General features: G+C 42.6%; 1 protein-coding gene across 7 annotated transcripts in view; it reads left to right on the plus strand.

Annotated features, from left to right (window-relative positions):
• TRIP10 (thyroid hormone receptor interactor 10) overlaps positions 1-22,502 on the plus strand; it is a 92,180-nt gene that overhangs the window by 35,999 nt on the left and 33,679 nt on the right. For 5 of the 7 annotated variants that reach the window (XM_072991555.2, XM_078386619.1, XM_078386617.1 and 2 more), the window contains exons 2-3: positions 14,436-14,551; positions 21,882-21,938. In XM_072991555.2, the coding sequence (XP_072847656.1) occupies positions 14,436-14,551; positions 21,882-21,938 (173 nt within the window). Of the gene's footprint in view, positions 1-13,028; positions 13,110-14,435; positions 14,552-21,881; positions 21,939-22,502 lie in introns of those variants that run through there. The other 2 variants (XM_078386615.1, XM_078386618.1) reach the window with 1 other exon arrangement.

Genomic DNA, 22,502 nt, shown 5'->3' on the forward strand with positions numbered 1-22,502 from the left:
CCAGATAGGTGGGGTATAAATGGAATGAATGAATGAATGAATGAATGAATGAATGAATGAATGAATGAATAAATAAATAAATAAATAAATAAATAAATAAATAAATAAATAAATAAATAAATAAATAAATAAATAAATAAATAAATAAATTTTCTAAAATATGTCATAGTACATCCATCCTTATCCAAGTGCCTGCCACATGACTGGACCTGTGTTGCCAGTCGTGAAGGGTGATTGTAGTTGCAGTTCAGAACATCCGAAGTGCCTTGCCATGAGGGAGGTTACCATGTTAATTTAACATAGTACATAGGTGTGTGATATATCTCCAGAGCTTTTTCTAATAGAAGTATTTGAAGTGAAATACTTGATAGGAAGAGGGAATCAATTACCGTATTTTTTTGCTCCATAAGACGCACCTCTCCATAAGATGCACCAAATTTTTACGAGAAGAAAACAGGAAAAAATAATCTGTTCTCTTCTCCTAAAAATTGGTGAGCCTTATGGAGAGGTCCATCTTATGGAACACACCCTAGGACCCTTTGGAGGCTCACCCTGCCCCCCTGGGAGTCAGAGGGGGTGAAATCACCACCTTCTGGGACTCTTCTGAAGCTTCCCAAGCCTCAAAAGAGTCCCAGAAGGTGGCGATTATGCCCCCTCTGGCCCAGCTGGGGGGGGGAGCGTTGCAAGGGTCCTGGAAGGCTCACTCGGACCCTTGCGACGCTCCACCCCACCCCCACCCCCCACGGGGGCGGGGGGGGTGAAATTGCCAGTTCCTGGGAGTCTTTTGAAGCTTCCCAAGCCTAAAAACACTCCCAGAAACTGGCGGTTTCGCCTGTGCTGGCCGCGTGCAGGGGTGGGGGGAGCATCGCAAGGGTCCTGGAAGGCTCACTCGGACCCTTGCGACGCTCCCACCCCCAGGGAGCCAGGGGGGTGAAATAACCAGTTTCTGGGAGTCTTTTGAGGCTTCCCAAGCCTCAAAACACTCCCAGAAACTGGCGATTTCGCCGGCGCTGGCCCAGTGCGGGGATGGGAGGAGCATCGCAAGGGTCCAGGTGAGCCTTCCAGGAACCTTGCGACGTTCCCCCCACCCCCCAATGGGCCAGCGCAGGCGGAATTGCCAGCTTCCAGGTGGGGGTGGGGGGAGCATCGCAAGGGTCCTGGAAGGCTCACCCAGAACCTTGCGACGCTCCCCCCCCACGGGGCCACTGGGGACGAAATTGCTGCCTTTGCTCCATAAGACGCATGGACTTCCCCCCCCCATTTTTTTGGGGGGGGAGTGCGTCTTATGGAGCAAAAAATACGGTAAGTTCACTCAGCATGGTTTAAATAGCCTATTCAAAGCTATGTGGATAACAAAAGAGTATGCATATCCTTGTTTAAATGTAAAAAGGGAAGAAGCCTGAAAACACTAAAACATACATACTTTAATACACCCAAGGACTATGCTTTATGTTCATTATATATGTACTGTATGCATGTTTCCTAAAGGAAGTTACCTGAATAAAGTTAATTACAATTTAGAAGATTCCCTCTGTGGCTGGCATTGTTTCTGTTCATTATGTTACTACTGTAATTAAATTTTATGAAACAATGCTGTTTTAGAAGTAAAAAGATTTCCATGGGGAAAATTTAGTAATCGAAAAATTTCTGGCTAGCATCCTTGGTTATGGTTTAGTAACCTTATTTATGAGGAGGATTATGGAAATTGGCTAAAGTGGGATAAGGTGAATTTAATCTAGAAGAATTTCTGTAGTGTTGGATATTGGAGTCACAGTATCAATTTAGAAAACTTGCCTAATTTTTTCTGATGCAGTGTTGATCCCAGGAACCACCCTCATCATCTGTTTTGATTATGGGCAAAGAATTGAGAATAGCCATTCTTTATCCTTGTTTTTTGTTCGTGTCAAGCTCTGTCTTGTTGACTTGTGTTTCTTTTAAGTGGATTCTGATATTTCAAGTATGTATACTTGGGGCATATTGCCCTTCATTTACATTTTCACTGTTACTGTACTAAGCAAAGTACTGTAACTGGTTTTGCCTGATTTGGCAGAGCTGTAGCGTAATAGTGCACCAAGACCTTCCAGCAAAGTGATGCAACTGTCAAGAGTTGAACACACTGTGCTATATAGCTTTTCTTATTATACACCCCTAGACTCTGCTGTAGGGGTCTATACACTCCATGCCCATGGAGGGGTTGTCCCATAGTAGGAAAGTGCAGTTTCTCAGACTCCTGCCCCAGCTTCAAGCTATCAACCACAGTGCTGTGGCTAGTGACTGAAGACACTGTGTGTGTGTGTGTTTAGTCGTTTAGTCGTGTCCGACTCTTCGTGACCCCATGGACCAGAGCACGCCAGGCCCTCCTGTCTTCTACTGCCTCCCGGAGTTGTGTCAGGTTCATGTTGGTTGCTTCGCAGACACTGTCCAGCCATCTCATCCTCGGTCGTCCCCTTCTCCTCTTGCCATCACACCTTCCTAACATCAAGGTTTTTTCCAATGACTCTTTTCTTCTCATGAGATGGCCAAAGTACTGGAGCCTCAGCTTCAGGATCTGTCCTTCCAGTGAGCACTCAGGGTTGATTTCCTTTAGAACTGATAGGTTTGTTCTCCTTGCAGTCCAGGGGATTCTCAAGAGCCTCCTCCAGCACCACAATTCAAAGGCATCAATTCTTCGGCGGTCTGCTTTCTTTATGGTCCAGCTCTCACTTCCATACATCACAACAGGCAAAACCATAGCTTTGACTATTCGGACTTTTGTTGGCAAGGTGATGTCTCTGCTTTTCAAGATGCTGTCAAGATTTGTCATCGCTTTCCTCCCAAGAAGAAGGCGCCTTTTAATTTCAGGGCTGCTGTCTCCATCTGCAGTGATCATGGAGCCCAGGAAGATAAAATTTGACACTGCCTCCATATCTTCCCCTTCTATTTCCCAGGAGGTGATGGGACCAGTGGCCATGATCTTAGTTTTTTTGATGTTGAGTTTCAGACCGTTTTTTGCACTTTCCTCTTTCACTCTCATTACAAGGTTCTTTAATTCCTCCTCACTTTCTGCCATCAGAGTGGTATCATCTGCATATCGGAGGTTGTTGATATTTCTTCCGGCAATCTTAATTCCGGCTTGGGTTTCTTCCAGTCCAGCCTTCCGCATGATGTATTCTGCATATAAGTTAAATAAGCTGGGGGACAATATACAGCCTTGCCGTACTCCTTTCCCAATTTTGAACCACTCAGTTGTTCCATGACCAGTTCTAACTGTTGCTTCCTGTCCCACATATAGGTTTCTCAGGAGATGGATAAGGTGGTCAGGCACTCCCATTTCTTTAAGAACTTGCCATAGTTTGCTGTGGTCCACACAGTCAAAGGCTTTCGCATAGTCAATGAAGCAGAAGTAGATATTTTTCTGGAACTCTCTGGCTTTCTCCATAATCCAGCGCAAGTTAGCAATTTGGTCTCGAGTTCCTCTGCCTCTTCGGAATCCAGCTTGTACTTCTGGGAGTTCTCGGTCCACATACTGCTGAAGCCTACCTTGCAGGATTTTGAGCATAACCTTGCTAGCGTGTGAAATGAGTGCAATTGTACGGTAGTTGGAGCATTCTTTCGCACTGCCTTTCTTTGGGATTGGGATGTAGACTGATCTTTTCCAATCCTCTGGCCACTGTTGAGTTTTCCAAACTTGCTGGCATAAGTAGTGCAAGACACTACTTAGGGCATAAAATACATATCAATTAGAATCAGTTAATGCATTTTGAAAATCAAATAATATCCAGTTATATGTCCTTAGGATCCCTTTAGTATACCTAGTTTCAAGTATCTATGTTTCCAGGACTAAACTCCAGATGATGAAAAACTACATTCTTAAGGTAGTTACATAGTATTCTCCTTACTCTTGTCATCTCCTCTTCATGCATTAAGTTGTACATCCCGTTGTACACCTGATTTTTGCATTTATCATAACATTGGGGGTGTGATCGGGAGATGAAAAACTTAAATGATCACCCTCATGCAGTTTCTTAAGTAAGTAGGATTCTGACAATAGTCTTTGAACTAGATGGAAGACTCTGAGAATAATTGGTTCCCGGGGGTGAAACTTGAATCAGGGACTAGGCCAGTACATTTTTTTGTAGTCGTGATGTTACAACCAGGGTCCAGAGTGTAGGGGCGAAATGCTTTGCACTCATGAGGTCCATTTTCATTTTCTAGCAGCGGTAATGAAAGTCTCAGGCAGCAGAGCTGGGAAAGATGTCTGAGTCTTATAGACAGTACTCAACTGAGACTAGTGTTCTAACCTGTGTATACATTCGCTACTCCGGACAGTCTTATCATTTTGTTCCAGTGAGTTCTGTGCTTTCATTCCTGGCCAGCGGTGCCTTGCCTGTTATACATTCCAGCTCTCTTGATCAGTCTACTGTGCATACAGTACATCGTTAGAAAAGCTCCTGTTTGCTAGATGCCTTCTCTTTTACCAAGCCTCTAGGATTTATACTCAGTAAACATCCCCAAGTTGTTTTTCCTCTGAATGCTGCTTTTGAGTGGGAGGATCGGCATTTCCTCTTGTAATCCCCCCATAGGATCTGAGCTTTGGGAGGATCCCAATTGAAGACTTGCTGTCAGCCAAGCTCTGCTTCATAGACTAGCCAACAAGCCATCCTTCCTGCCAGATGTCCAATTCCCTAGAAGCCACAGCTTGTTCTCAGTGACTTTTTGGAGAGTTTTTGTCCTTAAAAAGGTATCGTTCTGTGCTGTTAGCTAGGGCTCTATTGCCCTTTTCTTATTATGGACTACAGAGCCACTAATGTGCTAGTAGGTTCAGGACACTGCCTTGATGTTGCAGTGAGCCTCCATGCTCCCTATCTGTTTTGCAACCTTCCTTTCCTGTGGAAAGACAATCCCTTTCCTGCAGAAGGGATTGGTGGACCTGCACATGAGACTTGGCATAGCCACTAATATAAAGAAGATCATCTTTATTCACCCATAATTTTGCAGCTGATCTAAAGAAGTTCCAGCTGCCTTGTGAGCCTTATAGGAAATGTAAATATTAGGCTTCACTTAAAATGGTGTTGCGAGGATTTTATCAGTCTGCTAGTATTATTCGTACTATTATACAGAAATTATGTTGATAACTTGTCTTCTTGAAGTCCCCTGCACTTGAATGATTTTGATTAATCAAGTGGGTGTAGCATCGTGAGAGACAACTCTTTCCAGCAAGGATGTGGAATGAATAAGTAGAAGGTTTTGGCCCCTTTGGAACCTCTGCAGAACAGTCCATCACTGCTTTAGATTTAGAGAGGACACATGGTCAGTAAGGTCCTGCTCATCTCAAGTCCTTTCATCTTGCTGTTTGTGTAAGTTCAGAAACACTGACTTGACTTGCAAACGCTCCACAACTCCATGCAGAGTAATGGAGATGCTTAAGGAACCAGTTTGGGTGCTTGCTCCTTTTCCTTCACGTTGGTGGTTTTCAAGCCTTTCTCACTTTATTTCAGAGGGCCTTGCCACACTAACTTACTTGAATTACTTGCCATGGAGCTGCCTGTCTTGGAAACTACTCAAATTTTATTTATTTATTTATTTATTTTTTGGGGGTAATATGTTTAAAACCAGCCGGTGTGAGAGAACCCAAAACCCCCAATGATTTACAAACTTCCATCTGGTTTTCATCAAATAACAGCAGGAGAGAAGAACATGTGTCATGATCTGCGTCTGCTCCCCTTGAGACCCAAGTGTGATGGTGCTTTGCTTTGTCCTGGGAAGGTGACCTCTTCAACATTGAAGAGGGTGGGTGTGGAGATGCCACACAGTGTGGAGTGGGAGAGCTGTTTTTGGGTGGAGGTTCCAAGTTACACAGTTGTGAGGCTGAAAACATTGAGAAGGACAGGTTGACTGACTTCAGTAATTTATCATGAGAAAATGGCAGTTATTTTGTGGATTAGGATGTTGCAGTGACAGACTCTGTTGCGCAAGAATCTTTATCTTGTGGAATTTTTTTCCCAGGGTTTTACTGGCTTCAGTGTTCCACCTTATGCAGCTGAAAAATACACAGAAGTGAACCATTCACGTGTCCTTTCAGATACTTTTTAGTAGATACTTGCTACTCAGACAGTGAGGCTGCTGCTTTATTTGCAAAGAATTAACTGGCAGTTTCAAGACCTGTTGAATTTTTTAAGTTCCACCTCCCATAACATATTTAATTAGACTTGATTTTCAAATATCCCTTTCCATTTCCTCTAATGTATTTCTTCCTACCTGAATCCTGAGTTTGCCAGCTTCTAGGGGATAGGGCAGTGGTTCCAAACTTTTGGTCCCCAGATGTTTTGGGACTAAAACCATCATAAGCCTTCACCACTAGTTGTGCTGGCCAGGATTTCTGGGAGTTATAGTCCAAGAACACCTGGGGACCCAAGATTGGGAACCACTGATCTGGAGTCTCTACTTTATCTGTTGGATGAGATATGGAAACTCTGGGGCCTTTCAGAGTATAATGACCTCAGCAGTTTGACTATCTGAACTAGCTACAGTATTTATATGTCTGCCTCATCCACATTTTAAAACGGGTTAATTGGACCTAATTTTGGCATGAAAGAAGGATGTGTGCATGAGGAGAGCTGAACGTTTCTTAAACTCCCCATGCTCACTCAGTCCAGGCATTATTTTCCCAGTCTGGCTTTGGTACTGGAAGAGATCTGACCTAAAGAGAAAAGTGCCAGAAGTGAGTAAATGCAGGGAGGTGAGGGAGAAAAGGTCAACTCCTTTCATTGATGCTCTTAGTATTATATAAAATACGTTAAGGGGAGAGACAGGTCGACTTATAAATACAAGCTGCTGCCACCTCTATTATGACTAATGTCTCCCTGACAAGTAACGTCTGATGGATCTTATTTTTTTAAAAGATGTTATATCCTTTAACATCACTGCATTCTCCCTGGGTGTGATTAGTACCTTATCTCAAACAAATTGGATTCCTGAGGTCATTTGCCAGGCTTGGTGCCATGTTTGAGCTCTCCCCTCCCCACCACCGCCGCCACCCACATGCTACTCTGTCAGCCTCCCTCAGCAGGGTGACTCGATAGCAGTAGCAAGGTTGGGACAAAGCAAGGAGTGGCCTCTGTAGCAGCATCAGGTCTTAAGCTGAGAGAGAAAGAAGGATCAGGCACCTGAACGTTGCCTTGCTTGTTATTTTTCTGGGCACCCTGCCAGATTGGCACTTTGGGAAGGGGCCAGAAGAGTACACACAGTGGCACCTGGGAGGAAGGACAGTAATATACCATTTATTTCTTCTAAAGGCTGGGTGCTGAGAAGAGAAGGGACAGGTTGGCTGCTGCAAAAGCCAGCATCTCCCTGCCCCCAAATGACTCTTGGCCTTGACATATTGCTGTAGAAGCATGTGATATAGAGGCATGGGGTGGGGGACGAAAAGATGTTGACTGCTGTAGCTGCCCAGCCTAATACGTACTACTCCGCTTAGTATTAGGCATTTATTTTTTTTAAAAAAAATCAATAAATTGATCATGCCAGTGTTAGCTGTGGGGCACCTTTCAAAGCTTTGGCACTTACCTGATTGTGTCACATGCCAAGTCTGCCTTCCTCGTTCTCTTGCCTGCTTCCCTCCAGAACACATTTGTTTTGACAAGGCTTGTAGAATTGGTGCATTTGTTTGTTTCACACTTGAAACTAAGGCTTGTCCCTAGGTGTGTTCCACTCGAATCAGGTGGTGTTTCTGAGACGTCATGAAAATATAGCGAGGTCATGTAGAGAGCTTTGAAAAAGCCTCTCTTCCCCGGTTATCCAGGCTTAGATGATGATGATGATTTTAGGAAGTGGCAAGAGAGACTTTTCCTTGCCACCAGGAAATTGAAGGCTGAAACGTCAAAGTCCAGATTAGCTCTTCTCCCCAACCCTTTCCAGTTTGGATAGTAGCAAGCTCCTCTTCTTTCTATATTGGGGGGGGGGGGGGTTTCTCTAATGGATACAGGGAGAAATGTAGTTTTGCTCCCACTGAAATTTTCAAACTATCATTGCCAAAGTATGAATGCAGCAAAAAGTAAACACACGTTCCAGAAACAAGTGCATACTGGATGCTGGTTCTTTTAGCTCCAGTTTACCTCATCTCCAAGCCCTGTTGATATTGTGCTGAGCCCAGACTGAATGTCTGCAAGATTCTTCAGCAGTTTCCGTTGTTCCAGAAATGTTTTTCAAAGCAAATTTTTTGAGTAATGTTTTTCTCTCCATTTAAAAGGTCCCTGGTTCCTAAATTTCACATTCCTCCACTTACAGTGGCCTTATAAGTCACTACAGTCATGTAGTAGCATACGATCTGGATTAGACATGGACACTTCATTATTTGTATCCAGGATGAAGCACAGTGGTGCAGATTCCTTTCTCCCACTCCCCCAGGCTGGCTGGGCCATGAACCAGGCTCCATGCATCGCTGACCTTCTTCGGCAGTGGCACACCAATCTGGGCAGAAGCCCCACTGGTCCAGCCCTGCCTCCCCAGGCAACTGACCACTCCAGCAAGGAGTGGTCATTCTCATCCCACCTCCTCACTGGAGTGGTCGGCTGCCTGGACAGGTAGGACCAGGCTAGGGAGGGGCATGCCTGGATTGTTGCACAACCACCGAAGAAGGACCCTGGCGATGCACAGAGCCCGGTTAGTGGCCTGACCAGCCCAGAGGGGTGGGGTGAGGGAATCCGCACCACCTGTGATGCTGCACTTCATATTGGTTACAGATAATGAAGCGCCCATGTCTAAACCAAATCTTCTGCATTAATTCCTGCTCTTAAGGAAGCATCAACCTTGGCCTTGATATATTGCTGTAGAAGCATGCGATATAGGGGCTGGTTTCTGTCCCTCAAAAAAAAAGAAAAAAAAAGAGGGGGTGGTGGGGAAATCAGATTAGATGTACTTGGTATGGAGTGTCTACCGTAGTTAATATATTACTCTCTCTTGAGCTGGCACTGATAGTGGCACTGTTTCAGCTGGTGCATTTTGAAAATATGAATTTGTGAGCACAGGTGAGGTGATAGCACTAATTCAGAGCTGGGAAACCTTTAGTTTTCCAGATATTTTGGGTTGCAATTCCCACAGCCCTTTAATTATTGCCAGACTTGTGCCATTCTACATTGCAAGACGCAAAGAATCGAAAGAAGACTTTGTATAAGCTGAAATTCCCACATATCTGTCGAGCTCTCATCTCTCTCTCTTCTCCATCTTTTTGGTTTTGGTGGTAGATATTAGAAAGCTCTAAGTCCCCAAGCATGTCAGTGTGAGAGATCTCAGGATTTTGGTAACCCATTGAAACTACTGTAGTTGTCTGGTAACACTTGTGACTTACTGTAAGACTGTGAGCAAGATAGCATCCTTACTCTTGCATCTTTCTAGAGCCTTTGCGGCATGTGGCATACACTGAAAAGCTTACAAAGTGTTTTGATTGCCTGGGGGCAGAAGACACTTAAGAACCAACTATTGACTTGTTCCTTCTGTCTCAGTGCGGACATAATTCAGCTCTACTAAGCCTAGGATGTGGTTTTAAAAAACAGAGGAGATGTGCTCTCAGTGTCCCTGTACTGTATCTTGACCTTGATGTCTGCAGAACACCAAATGAGTCAGATTTGCTTTATTTCTATAAAATTTAGCTACATCCTTTGCTTTATGATATACCCAGACCTCTGGGTAGTGTGGGCGGCATATAAATTGAATAAATAAATAAATATTTAATTGTTTGTGCTAAGCACATTTTGAAAGGATGTTGTTTCATAGTTAACTTTCAGGATGATTCTGAGCCTGGTTTCTTAGAAGCAAGACTCTTGTGTGCGCTGGGAATAGTGATTTTGCCTCAGACCATTATATTTGAGCTCTTTTTTAGTTTTACATTGTCATTACCGAGATGCCTAATGATAATTATGTGACTGCACCCACTGAATATAAAATTTCTGTCAAAAAAGTTCTGCTTGCAGTTTGCTTGTAGATAAACAAGAGACTTTGCCCAGATTTCTTGAGTTCCTGCCTGTCATGTCTTTCCCTGGAGTGTGAAAGGCCAGCCTTTTCTTAAAGGTGCTTGTTTAGATTGCAGGTTTCAGAGGAGTTGCCCTTTTCCTGTCTCTAACCATTGCCTCTTAATTCTGTTTGTTTGCAGTATGTAGCAATTGGTAGGGACTGATGAACATCTTCTTCAATTCCGCACATATTCATTCATCAGGCTGTTCTGTCCAGTTTCTTCATTCATCTCCAATGTTGAAAAAAAAGGAACAAAATTCATTAATTTTCATGCACACTTTTCTTTAATACATGTATTTTGCTGTTCAGATTTCCCTGATGTACAAGCCTTCTGTGCCCAGTTTCTCAGCCAAGAATTTCATCACAAAATTCTGAGAAAAGCACAATGGAAAAGATAGATGGTTTCTGATGCTTGTATTAGTAGACTTATGTAATAATTTTGATTATTCCTAGTGAATGGTATCAGTTAAACATCTCTCATCTTCCCGGCTAAAATGGCTGAGTATAAGAAATTATGAGAAAGGAAGCTACCTCAGATGTAACCTATGTTTTTCTCCACCCCCCAGCCTTCTTAAGCCTAAAAATAAGATGAAAGACTAGCAGTTGTGATCATCCTATGGCTGCAGAGTGGATGAAAACCAATGATCTAAAAATAAAAACAAATCTTTAAAATTTTAATTGGACTTTTTAATTTAAATTGGATTATTTTAAAAAAATATGTGAAAATCGTTCTTTTTTTGTTAGTGTTTGAATTTTAAAATATGTTTAATTTTTAAAAATGTTGTGGAATAGGGCTTATAAATTCTAATTCTTTATTGTGAGTCTTTTTTTGTGTCTCCAGAGATCCATACCAGTTACCAGCAGTGTTTAAAGATGAGAAATAATGTGTCTAGTCAGCCCTTTTCCCCAGCTCTTCCTTAAGTTAGTCCTGGAGTCCTTACACCCCTGAGCATAATATAACCTTGTAAATTCTTGGAAGCCTGTTAAAACGTCTAGGATTCCTTTCGAGACACTACTGTCACTGCAACTTTATGTAGACAAAATCAGGCCACCCCTCCTCCACCTTGGCTCCCCACTTCTGGAATTGCGCAGTTTCAAACACTGGAAGGGTCAATGAATAGAAGCTTTTTCTATTAAGGTTATAGCAGGCAAAATTACACTAGTGGTGCTGGGAGAGAACTAGCATGATTCAGCCAAGCCCTTCTAGAATTAAATTGTAACTGAAATCAATTTGATCCAAATTAGATCAGTCCTGCCTGGCAGTAGCATTGTCATATGTATTGATTGGATAGCAGTGTGTTATGTTGAAGTAGGTAATTTCTGTACATAGAATACATGACAGCTGCGAGATACTACCTGCTTTTTGCAGGAAAACCCGTATAGGATGGCCAAATTCTCTGTAGTTTAGCTGATATGCTTCAGGTGAAGAGTACATTGGATGTAGCATTGAACACATTCACATTGGCAGTTATAGACCAAGAAGTTGCTCGTAATGCTAACAACAATCTATCATGTCTTTCACTCAGAATTTCCCTCCCTGCTTCTGAATATTACGTGGTTTTGTGTTTATGTTTAAAGCAGAGCTACCGTGTTTCCCCCAAAATAAGACAGGGTCTTGTGTTAATTTTTGCTCTAAAAATGCATTAGGGCTTATTTTCAGGGGATGTTTTATTTTACAGTCATATCATCTTCTTCTGGTTGCAACCCAATGGTGGAGGGTGGGGTTTCACTTAACTAGGGCTTATTTTTGGGGTAGGGCTTATATTACCAGCATCCTGAAAAATCATACTAGGGCTTATTTTCAAGTTAGGTCTTATTTTCGGGGAAACAGGGTATATTTTAAAGTTCTTATCTAATGTGCAGCCCATTGTTTGAATCTGCTTTTTGCTTTTCTGTTTTCCTGTTGAAGGTACAGCCAAAGTCTAATTGATGAAATTACTCAGGGAAATGGCATGGAAGGCAAGCCGTTAAAATGATTCACTCTGACCATTACCAGGAATGTTTGTACTTTCCTTTGGCCAAAATATTGCCTTGTTGTCCATGTCTCTTCTCGACAGTCACAGGATTTTTCCATTTTTCTTTTTCACATCACCATCTTTTTGTGTTTCCTGACCCCATATCGCTGGCAATTAAAACAGGAACATGTAATGCAGGAGCAACTCGACATAAGTGATTCTGTGCATTACAAAGGGAGATGTAAAAGAGTCAGCATGTAAGGTTGCTGTTTTGCAGAAGTGAAAGATGTATTAGTTCCAGTTACTTGATTTCTAGGTGTGGTTTATATTGAGCTTTTAAAAGAGACAATAGGAAGAATACAAGTTGCATAATACAATGATTACCTAGAATAACAACATGCATGTTATGGAATATTGGCTGGACTAGATCCAGAGCCTATTTCTCCCTGGGTTTTAACTTGCTATAGATTTAAAACAAGGTGCTTTAATTATCTCATATAAATGCTATAATTAAATTTCAGTAATAGAACACCAGATAGTTACCCTGTTTCCCCAAAAATAAGACCTAACCTGAAAATAAGCCCTAGAATGATTTTTCATAATGCTTGCAATATAAGCCCTACCCTAAAAATAAGCCCTAGTTAAGTGGAAGCCTGCCCTTCACCATTGTGCAGAAAGCAGAAGATGACATGCCTTTGAAATAAAACATCCCCTGAAAATAAGCCGTAATGTATTTTTTTGGAGCAAAAATTAATATAAGACCCTGTCTTATTTTCGAGGAAACATGGTATATATGCAATATATTCAAAGAAGCTTTGTAACAACATAGTTATTGGTGTGTTCTGCCTGTCCTCTCGCACATATGTATGAAAATTCAAAGTGACTTGGAAAGCTTCCTCAAAAATTTCCCAGCTGTGAGTGGGTATGTAAAAGTGAGTGCCAAGTTGAGGAAGTAAAAAATGACTAATTGGCTTCCAGGGCACTGAAGAAAAATCCCAGAGTGTCTTCAGTCCAGATTAACATGCCTAGAGTGTGCTTTCCTCCTCAACTTTGGTCAAGGGCGTTTCCTTAAAAACACAGTATTGATGTTTATGAATTAAAATGTTCTTTTTCTCTCTCTCTTTCAAGCGCCAGAAACCATGTGGCACTCTCACGCCTTGTTTAATTGTAAGAGTTGTGTTATTATTATAGATCACCAATACTCTTGTCTACACTCTATTGCAAAAAGCGTCAGAGCTCATTTGAAGCAGCTGTAAGGTTGATCTTACTTGCATGATTTGCTTTAGGAACCGGTGCAGGCATTGACACTGGAAAAGATGCTAAAATGTCCTAATGGAGAGTAATGCCATGAATTGGCCTAACTCTCTGGTTCAGAGCATGCCAGCTCCTTAACTGTTGCTTCAGATATTCCAAGGGAAGATAGAACATCCAGTGATTTGGGAAAGATGAATTTAAAATCGATAAATTAACTACTTAGCTCCAGAGATTAAACAAATCCAAATAATATCATGTGTACATGCTTTAGAAAAACTGAGGCAAGTATCCCTGGAGCACACCATACTCTTCCTGACATATCAATAATGTGGTTTAAGTCAAAGCACTATTGTGCCCAGTGCTTCCTCAAACTAGTTGGGTAGCGAGTCCATCAGGACATGCCAAATAAGCCCAAACCAGACCTGTTGAAGACATGACACTGCATAGAACAGGGTGCTTTGAATTGCTGGAAGGTTCTAAACCAGGGTTGGGAAACCTTTAATCATATTGCTGTTGTTGGACTGCAACTCCATTCAGCTCTAGTTGGCACAGTCAACAGTGAGGAATTATAGGTGCTGCGGTCCATAGCATCTGCAAGATTGTACCTTGCCCATTCCTGGTCTTAAGCAAAGCTTTTAAGTGATATCAATTCTGTTATCTGTTATGAAGCACAAATTCATGATATTTCTCATTGGCAACATCACAGCGGGTTAATGTTAGGCATGGTAGAAGTTTGGCTTTACCATATTCTCATTAGCATGTTATCCAGTACATATCCTTGTTACTAGCTCAGATCATAAGGGAGATAATTAATCTGTTAATTGTTAACAAATTAATCTGTCTTGTATCATAATCTGAATTCTTTAGAGAAGGATATACGGTGTGGATATTAAGAACATTAAGGTTACATGGTCAGTGTCATATGTCGAATGAGGAAAAACACCTCTGGGACTAGAGGAAGAAACAAGCACCAGTTGATCAAGTCCTGCGGCTAGATCTCTGGAAGCATTCCAGAGTCCCAGTCTAGTTAGTGTTGACAGAAACTACACTACTAGTGTTCTTTGTACAAAGAACTTTTTCAGGAGACGCTGCACTTGATCCTGAGGTAATCCACCACAGACATTGGTTTTGTCATCTCAGTGAGATTTAGGTTTTTGTATCTCATCTTCAGGGGCCAGGTAGAAAATATATTCCTTTTTGGCACTGTTTGGTAACGCTTTCCCTCTCTTCCTCTTTCAGGATCAGTTTGACATAGTTGAGCGGCACACACAGTGGGGCCTAGATCTGATGGACAAGTATGTGAAGTTTGTGAAAGAACGGACAGAGATTGAGCAGGCATACGCAAAGCAGCTGAGGTATGTACACAGGTGGGACAAAGACAGCTTTGCCTCGAAAGGAAGGAGAAAGCTTGGGATTCTAGTTTTTAGGTCTGAAAAGGAAAGCTCAGATGATTAAGCCCAGAACTTTGTTCATGCTCAGCTCAGGAAAGGAGTACTTCATCGGACAACCCACAAGTACGAGGAAGAATTTGGAATGCTCCTTTGTCTCTCTTAATACATTCTTGGATTATGCACCAGTAGATGGAGCAATATTCCCCCCCTCCCCGTGCATCCCACCACCCCTTCTGCAGGGAGGGCTACCTATGATAACTTTTCCAACACGGACTCCATAGAGAGGGCTCAACCAGTATGCCTTTCCACAGCTTTTGTTATGCCAGGCAAACATCCCCTCTCAGTAGACAGAGAACTCTGGGCTGTCTCAGCCACGGCATTGCTCCCCATTCCTGACAGCAATTCCCAAAAGCCCTCCTGCTCCATCAGTCCTCCCCTGCTGGGACATTGTTCTGCCTACTATCCCCTGTTTGTTTGTTGCTTCTGGCTGGGGCTGAGTTGTACTCATTGTCCCCTGCCTGTCTACTCCTTATTGCCGAGGCTGAGTTGCCATTACTGGTCATGGTGCCCTTCTGAGAGGGCAGATATTCCTAAGATGGTTGCTGGCCTTCTCAGAGAGACACCTCCTTCTGTCCTAGAGTGGGCTGAGTCAGGCACACAGACTGCTGGTGGTGTTGCCAGTGTTTCCACTGGGTGGGGGGAGTCCCTCTCGGTTACCTTGGTCTGCATCAGCAGTTCATTTGGGGGGGGGAAGATGGGTGTGCTTGTGCCTATATGCTGTCCCCTAGGTGAGGTTTACCCACTCCCCCATCTACACATCTCTCAGCACCTTCCGCCATGCCTTTCCCAGGGCCACAGACGACCAGATAGAAGACTTCCCAGGCATCCAACCACTGCTCCCCTCTGGCATCCTCTTTCCCCCCTCTTATTCCCAGCTCCACTCCCTCCACCTCACCTGCCTCTGTCCTTTGCACCAGCTGTTCCTCATCTCTTTTTCCTTCCATGTGCTCTGGCTCCCTGTCCATGCCCCTAGACCACCTGGCTACTGGGGTCACTGTGCAGGCCTCAAAGAGGCAAAAGGCCCACCAGGTGCAGGGACAGTATCCCCTCACACCCTCTTAAAACTGAGTCTCCAGTGAGATGATAGCAGTGTTCCATTATCTGAAGGGTTGCCTCAGGGAAAAGGGCATTGATGTATTCTCCATTGCCCCTGAGGGTAGGACAAGAACCAAAGGGTGGATCTCATACAGAGATCCAACCTGGAAATAAGGAGGAATTTCCTGACATTAAGCAGTGGAACAGCTTGCCTCCCAATGTTGTGGGTAACCCATCATTGGAGGTTTTCAAGAAAAAATTGGACGGTCATCTGTCTGGGATGGTATGAGGTCTCCTGCATTGGGCAGGGGGTTGGACTAGAAGACCTCCAAGGTCCCTTCCAACCCTATGATGATTCTATGATTTTATGAAGTTTATCTTACATTAGTCAGAACACACAAAGGAAAATACCTCACAGTATGGGTAGTTATGCAATTCACTGACAAAAGAAGCAGCTAAATAACTGTTTTGTCTGCTTAGACTAGTACTCCATGTACCAGTCTAATTTTCTACTGGTTACAGGCAGTGTACCTTTCCATATTAGATGCTGGGACTAAACAGTGAAAATGTGTTGATTTTGTGACTTCCTTGTTGATATTCAGGTGTCTGTCTGGCCACTGATAAACCCTGTATTGGGTGGACCTTTTCATCCACTCCGGTAATCCAGGTCTTAATTGGGATTTCTATTTTATTTTATTCTTTTTTAATATTATTTTATTACACAACATCATAAACAAAACAAATAATAACAGACATAGCAAAACAATACATAACATAAAAGTTCGGTTCATTGGCAGAGTTTTCAGTATTTATTTTACTTCACAGTCACAGTTATGACAGGAATCCCTTAGTGGGTAAAATATCTTCTCTTGTATAACTCTTTATGTTACAATTAATTGAGATTTCCAGGTTCATTTTTAGCATTTGTCTGCTGTGCAAAAAAGCTCGCTCTCTCCTGTTTACCTTTTTCTTTTGATTCCCAGACTAAGCAGAATTCCCACCCAGCTTTGCCCGATGTTTGAGGCAGAATTTCTGCTCTGCTTCACCTTCCATTCGTCTTCCCCATCATCTTGAAGCTGTCTCCTCAACCGTCTGTCCCAAATGTTTCTGAAGCTGATCCAAAGGCTCTGTTATAATAAGACTCCTATCCAGGAGGACCCAGAGAAGTCTGGAGCCTCTGGCTGACTGGCGAGTTCAGGAGTCATCCAAGTCCCTTTCCTCTTCGGTTGGATTCTTTAGCAATGACTCCCATTCCTTCCCCTCTGCCTGCAGGGCTGCTGGCTTAGGACTTCTCTTCATTTCCAGGCATCACAGTACTGGGAACAGAGGCCTCCGAGATGATTTGTACTGTTGCTGTCCAGTCCAAAGCTGTCTTCCCCATCTCTGTTGAAAGAAAAAGAAAAGCTCTCCTGAACTCTATAGTGCTGTGTCTAGTAGATAAGGGTCCAAAACTTTATTCACCATTTTGCTCCTGGAGTTGTGGGCAATTTTGCACTACAACTGATGACTCTGGTTCTATTCCCACTTTTGGATGTTTGGTTCTTTGGACTGAGTGAAGAATTTCTTGTTATATCCCCGTACATGAAAGCATTTTCTTGTGTCCTGATAAAGGCAAGGAGGGACATGGTTGAATGCACGTGTGGGTTGCCAACTTTGTTTTGCTCCAGTTGTCAGTCCTCCATTACTTCAAGATGGCATGTATATCCAGGCTCAGAATATGTCTGCTGTTTTGAAGAACTTCATGTTCTTTTCAAGTGAAACAGAAAAGAGAAAGGCCCACAAGATGAGTAGCTGGAAGATTTTGCAGTGTGGTTGGATTAAATGCTATCGTACCAATATGTGGACTTGCCCATTTCATGCACCACTTGTGAACCAATCTGCAAAACTCAATCAGCTATACACCATTGATAATTAGTCGTACATCAGGGGATCAAAACATTCATTAGTTGGGTCAGAACAACTAACTTTGAAATCTATTGTCTAAGGGTGCAAATCAGTGGCAAAGCTGGTTCCTCCCTCTAAAAAGAATAAAATCAGGCCTAGAGTATGCTAGACCTTTTTTCAGGCATAGGCACCTTATGTGTGGGGGTTCTCCCTTTAAATAATGACAGCTTGAGGCCAGATGACTCCCTTACTTTGTATTCATCTCTTTTTACCCTTGCTGATTCCGTTTTTCTTTTGTTACTCCTTTCCCCAGTCTCTGCTGTCTCCCACATGGACAGACTGGGCAGGTACCTGCCTCTTTTTGCTGTGTCATGAATTGTCATATATCCGACCAGCACTGAATAAGCATCCCATCCTGCCCCTTTAAATCATTGATCTGATGTGTTATGACTCATGTATAGCTCTTTCTTTGCTGTGAAAGTACAGTTAGACCTCATGTCTCTTTCTGTAATAACATCAGTCAGAGAAAAGCTTATGTACATCCATTAGAACAATTTGCAAGTCTTAGAACCAATATTGCTCTTGATTTTTAAAGGCAATTTTAAAACTCTGGTTGGACATGATTGCTGTTGCTCTGGTGAATTTAATACATCAAGGTTATCTAGAATCCAAAGATACTGTACATAGCAGAGCAGCTGCAATTCCATGCTTCATCAGAGAGGGAGATGATTATTGAGCTGTGGTTCCCAACCTTGGGGTGCTCTTGGACTGCAACTCCCAGAAGCCTTCACCACTAGCTGTGCTGGCTGGAGTTTCTGGAAGCTGCAGTCCAAGAATATCTGGGTTGCCCAAGGTTGGGAACCACTGTTTTGGAGTTTGTAGTTGCGAGCTGTAGGGCAAAGTAATATTATAATTGCAGGGCCATTTGCTCTCTTACCTAAACTTGGATGTTTTTCTGAATGTTGCTTTGGAAGATAGAAGCTTGGTTTCTGGACTGGAAATCTTAAAAATACAGCTGTTATCTGATCTTATTTTTATTTTGTTTTAAATAATCAGTAGCTTTTTAAAAGAAATCTTGGATAGAGGCAATGAAAGTACCTGATTTCTCCCCAGTTCTGTTTTGTGGGTTGTATAGGTAACTTTGCACCATGCTGTTACCTCTTACAGGATTGTGCTGATAGGAAAGGGGGTTTCTGCTTCCCCTGTGGAGGCTATGCCATCATTCCTTGAAAATTCCTTCCCTGGAACTGTTCTCTGGAGACTTCCAACAAAAAGGCCTAATGAAAGAAAGGCCTTGAGTACAGGAGGAAATGGCCCAGTGAGAACAGTCAGCTGGAAATAAATGAATGTAGGCAGGGTGCTTAATGAGTCCTCCTTGCTCTGTGAGTTTAAACAGACCTGAGAGATTTGTTTCTCTCTATAAGGGAGTGGCCCACTGTATGGTGCCTACAGCTTCATTTGCACACATCAAGTCAATCCGTTGACCTCTGACTGTACAGTACGGCTTTCTGCATTCTAAGAATGCCAGGTGGGTGTTCTGAGCCTTTTTGAGCAGAAGACAGGAGAGGCCTTTCTTGGCCAAAAATGGCAGAGTTGACAGGCAGAAGGAAGATATGGCTGTGATGTGCTGGTTTGCTTGTGAAAGACAAGGGGCCACATCTGCTGTTCCCTTAAAGCTGCAGATATTGGAGGTACTGACATGGTGTTCGAAATAGGGTTCACGTTATTTTCCTGGTCCTTTGTGATGCTTTATATTTGTGTTCTTGTCACTGAACAAGGCAACACTGATGCATTCCTACCACCTGCCCCTTCTTGTAGCATGTGATCATTTGTTCACTCTTCACCTTATTTTGTTTTGGAGTACCTGATGTAAGGCAATTTTATTCAAGCCTAAATGTATGCAAAAGAATCATTGTGACCGTTAACATTTGGTGTAATTGGTGAAAAAAGTCTCGGCCACATTTACTGAGAAAAAAACATGGTTCTTATTCACCCCTGGAATGCTGTTTACTGCCCCCATTTAACTTTCTTCCTTTTTCTCTGATCTTATTGGGCCCAACTTCCTCTTCTGCCTTCATTGTCTTTTTCCCCCTCCCTCTCTTTTAGTTTGTTTCCCTTCCCTTTTCCCCCCATTCCCCTATCCAGTATTCATAGTTGCATTTTCTAGAGGAAAACATACTTCCAAAATATCTGGCAGTACTAAGAGGAGGAAAGCTCAGCTCTGGAAGATATAAAGCATTAGTAGTAAGGAAAGTAGTTGTGAGAGAATACAGAGGTATAGACTGTTCATCACTGAGTCATAGCAGATAGCCATCACTCTTCAGAGGAAGAGCTCCTAAATCAGAGGCTTCCAAGATGTTGTGGCTGGTATGGCGAGGCAAGTAGTGTATTTCTTTCTTCTTTTAGTAATTCCTCAAACAAAGTCTAACTGGTGCCACTTATGTCTCCTTCCCCCCCCCCTTTAACCTTGCTCTTACACATGTATGTGCATGGATCACAGTCAAATTATTAGAGACTTCTGCCCATAATTTGCAAGCTGTTTGTTCTGGAATGTTAGTGATTTTTTCCCTTTAATTTTTTTTCTTTGATGTGTCAGAACAACATGAAACAGATTAGAATCATGTCTGATATTTTTCCTAGCATTTAAAATAAAAATAGTAATTGAATTGCCCTAAGCAAAAAAAAACCCATTAAGGAGCTCAATTATTAAACACTGAGAATATATATTACAATATTTTAAAATTAGTTTGATTCTTATTGCGGCTACAGGTATGATTTAAATATTTGACACGATATGGGCCTTTACTCCACAGAGAACATCTCTTGTGAAAGCTATGTTGAATTGCATGAGATGCTTTATTAATTTCCATTGGACCTTTGAATTAAAAGTTTCTGTTGAATTGTGCTTGCATCTTTCTTGCTGTTCCTGCTGCCACAGAGATATCTTTTCCCATTGTTCAGAAAGCCTATTTCTTTTCCTTGGCTGGAGTCTTCTTAATAGTGCAGCAGTTCCAAACTGAATAGTCTGTGAAACAAATAGCAGCCTGTGAGGGTTCTGTACTGTTTGATCCATGTGGCTCTAATCTGCAGCAGGAAGGGAAAGGAAGTGGGTGCAGAGATCAGTTGAGCCCTCTTCGGTCGCTTTGAAAAAGGAAGCATCATCATCATGGTTACAGGGGATAAGCCACCTCCACTCCCATCTCTCATTGCTTTGCTCAGGCAAGCAGTGACATTCCTAAAGAGGAGAAGGACCTGCTCATGTGTACGCTGAGCATGTGAGCTGGAGTTTGTTTCCTTCCCACTGAAATTGGATATGATATAGTGGCAGAAGGGGGACTGGGCTAGGCTTTTATCTCGAAGCATGTTCGTAGAATCAAATGTTACTATATCTGATTAGGACTAAAAAGAGAGCAGGAAAGAATTCACAGTGGTGAGCTCTTCACTTTTTCTCCCAGAAAAATATTGAGCGTTGTTCACCCTCTCTTAACATTAGGCAGGGTGGGGTCTGTCAAACAGCCCTTAAATCAATGCCTTTCGGTGTCAGTTGTTCACATATTTATATATTTGACTATCATCTCTTAAAAATGGTTTGGCTAAGTGACAGTGCACAAAGCCTTTAATGGTGAAGAAGTAGTCTGCATAAAGGAAAAGGTTGGAAGCCATTGAATTGCCACCTTCCAGTCTTCTCTTCGTCTTCAACAGAAAAGCCTCCTCCATAGGAAGTAGGCTGGCTGGGATTGTTCTTATTATAAATTACATTCCTGTTTCAAATCTGACCTTCCTCCCTTTTGCCAAACTCCTTCTGTGGGGTCTTGCCCAGTTTTATAGTATATTTTCCCTGTTTTTAAAAAACTTCTAGTTGGAACTTTTTTAAAAAAACACCAACTACTAGAACTGTGTGATGAGGGAAAGCAATATTATATATATCGGCATCCATAGGAAGTCATTGTACAAAATATTATTAGCCTAATTAAACCTTTGTCATGTCAAGTAAGTCTGAGATGCTTAGTTGGGTCTGCCCATTGATATTTACATTGATAAACTGAATTGACTCAAGTGGTGTCTTCAAGAGCCTAGTAGAGACATTGTCTGACGTTTCATCTGTTCGACTTTCTGGTCCTATCATGCAGCAAGGCTGCTTCTGGTGGAAGAGTTTAGGGTAACAGATAAACACAAATTGATAGCAAGTGCAGTGAGCATCAGCATTGGGAAGCATGTGGGGAGGTGATTTAATTCATCCCCATTTTCTAAATAGTACTACCCCTGTGCTCATTCATGTTTTCTCTCCTCTCTCCTTCCCTCATCCTACATGCAGGAACCTTGTGAAAAAGCATCTCCCCAAGAGGACTGCACGAGAAGACCCGGAAATGAAGTAAGAAATGTTTTGTGTGTGCTTTAGGTGCAAAGAATCATGAGATATTCTTGCGTTGTAGACTCCAACCCCCCCCCCCAAAAAAAGTCCTTCTTCACGAGTTTTCATATTTTGCTTTCAGAAAATTAGGGCAGGTCAGTGGCTGTCTAGAGCTGGCTACCCAAGCGATAATTCAGGATGCGTAGTTGTATCCATAGGATTGCCAGTAAAGCAACAGCAGCAAGTGCTACACCTCAGCATAGCAACAGACTTTAGGTATGCTGGGGAATTGCCTCTTGGGTCGTGCTGTGCAACCTTGGGGGAAGAGCTCAGAGGGATTCCTGCAAGCTCCAGGCCTCAGATTCCAGAAATCTTACTGCTATGAGAGGCAATGCATAGCTTTCTCTTTCTCTCTCCCTCTCTCTCTCCCTTCCCCCCCCCTCTCGTCTAGACCAGTGGTTCTTAACCTTTTTGAAAGAAACGCCCCCTTGAGCCATTGAGGAAGTTATCATCGCCCCCCTCCCCGCGGTGATGATATCTTATTTATTTATTTGTTTGTTTGTTTGTTCGTTTGTTTGTTTAAGA

The sequence above is a fragment of the Pogona vitticeps genome, chromosome 2 (assembly GCF_051106095.1).
Source record: "Pogona vitticeps strain Pit_001003342236 chromosome 2, PviZW2.1, whole genome shotgun sequence".
Classification (NCBI taxonomy): domain Eukaryota; kingdom Metazoa; phylum Chordata; class Lepidosauria; order Squamata; family Agamidae; genus Pogona; species Pogona vitticeps.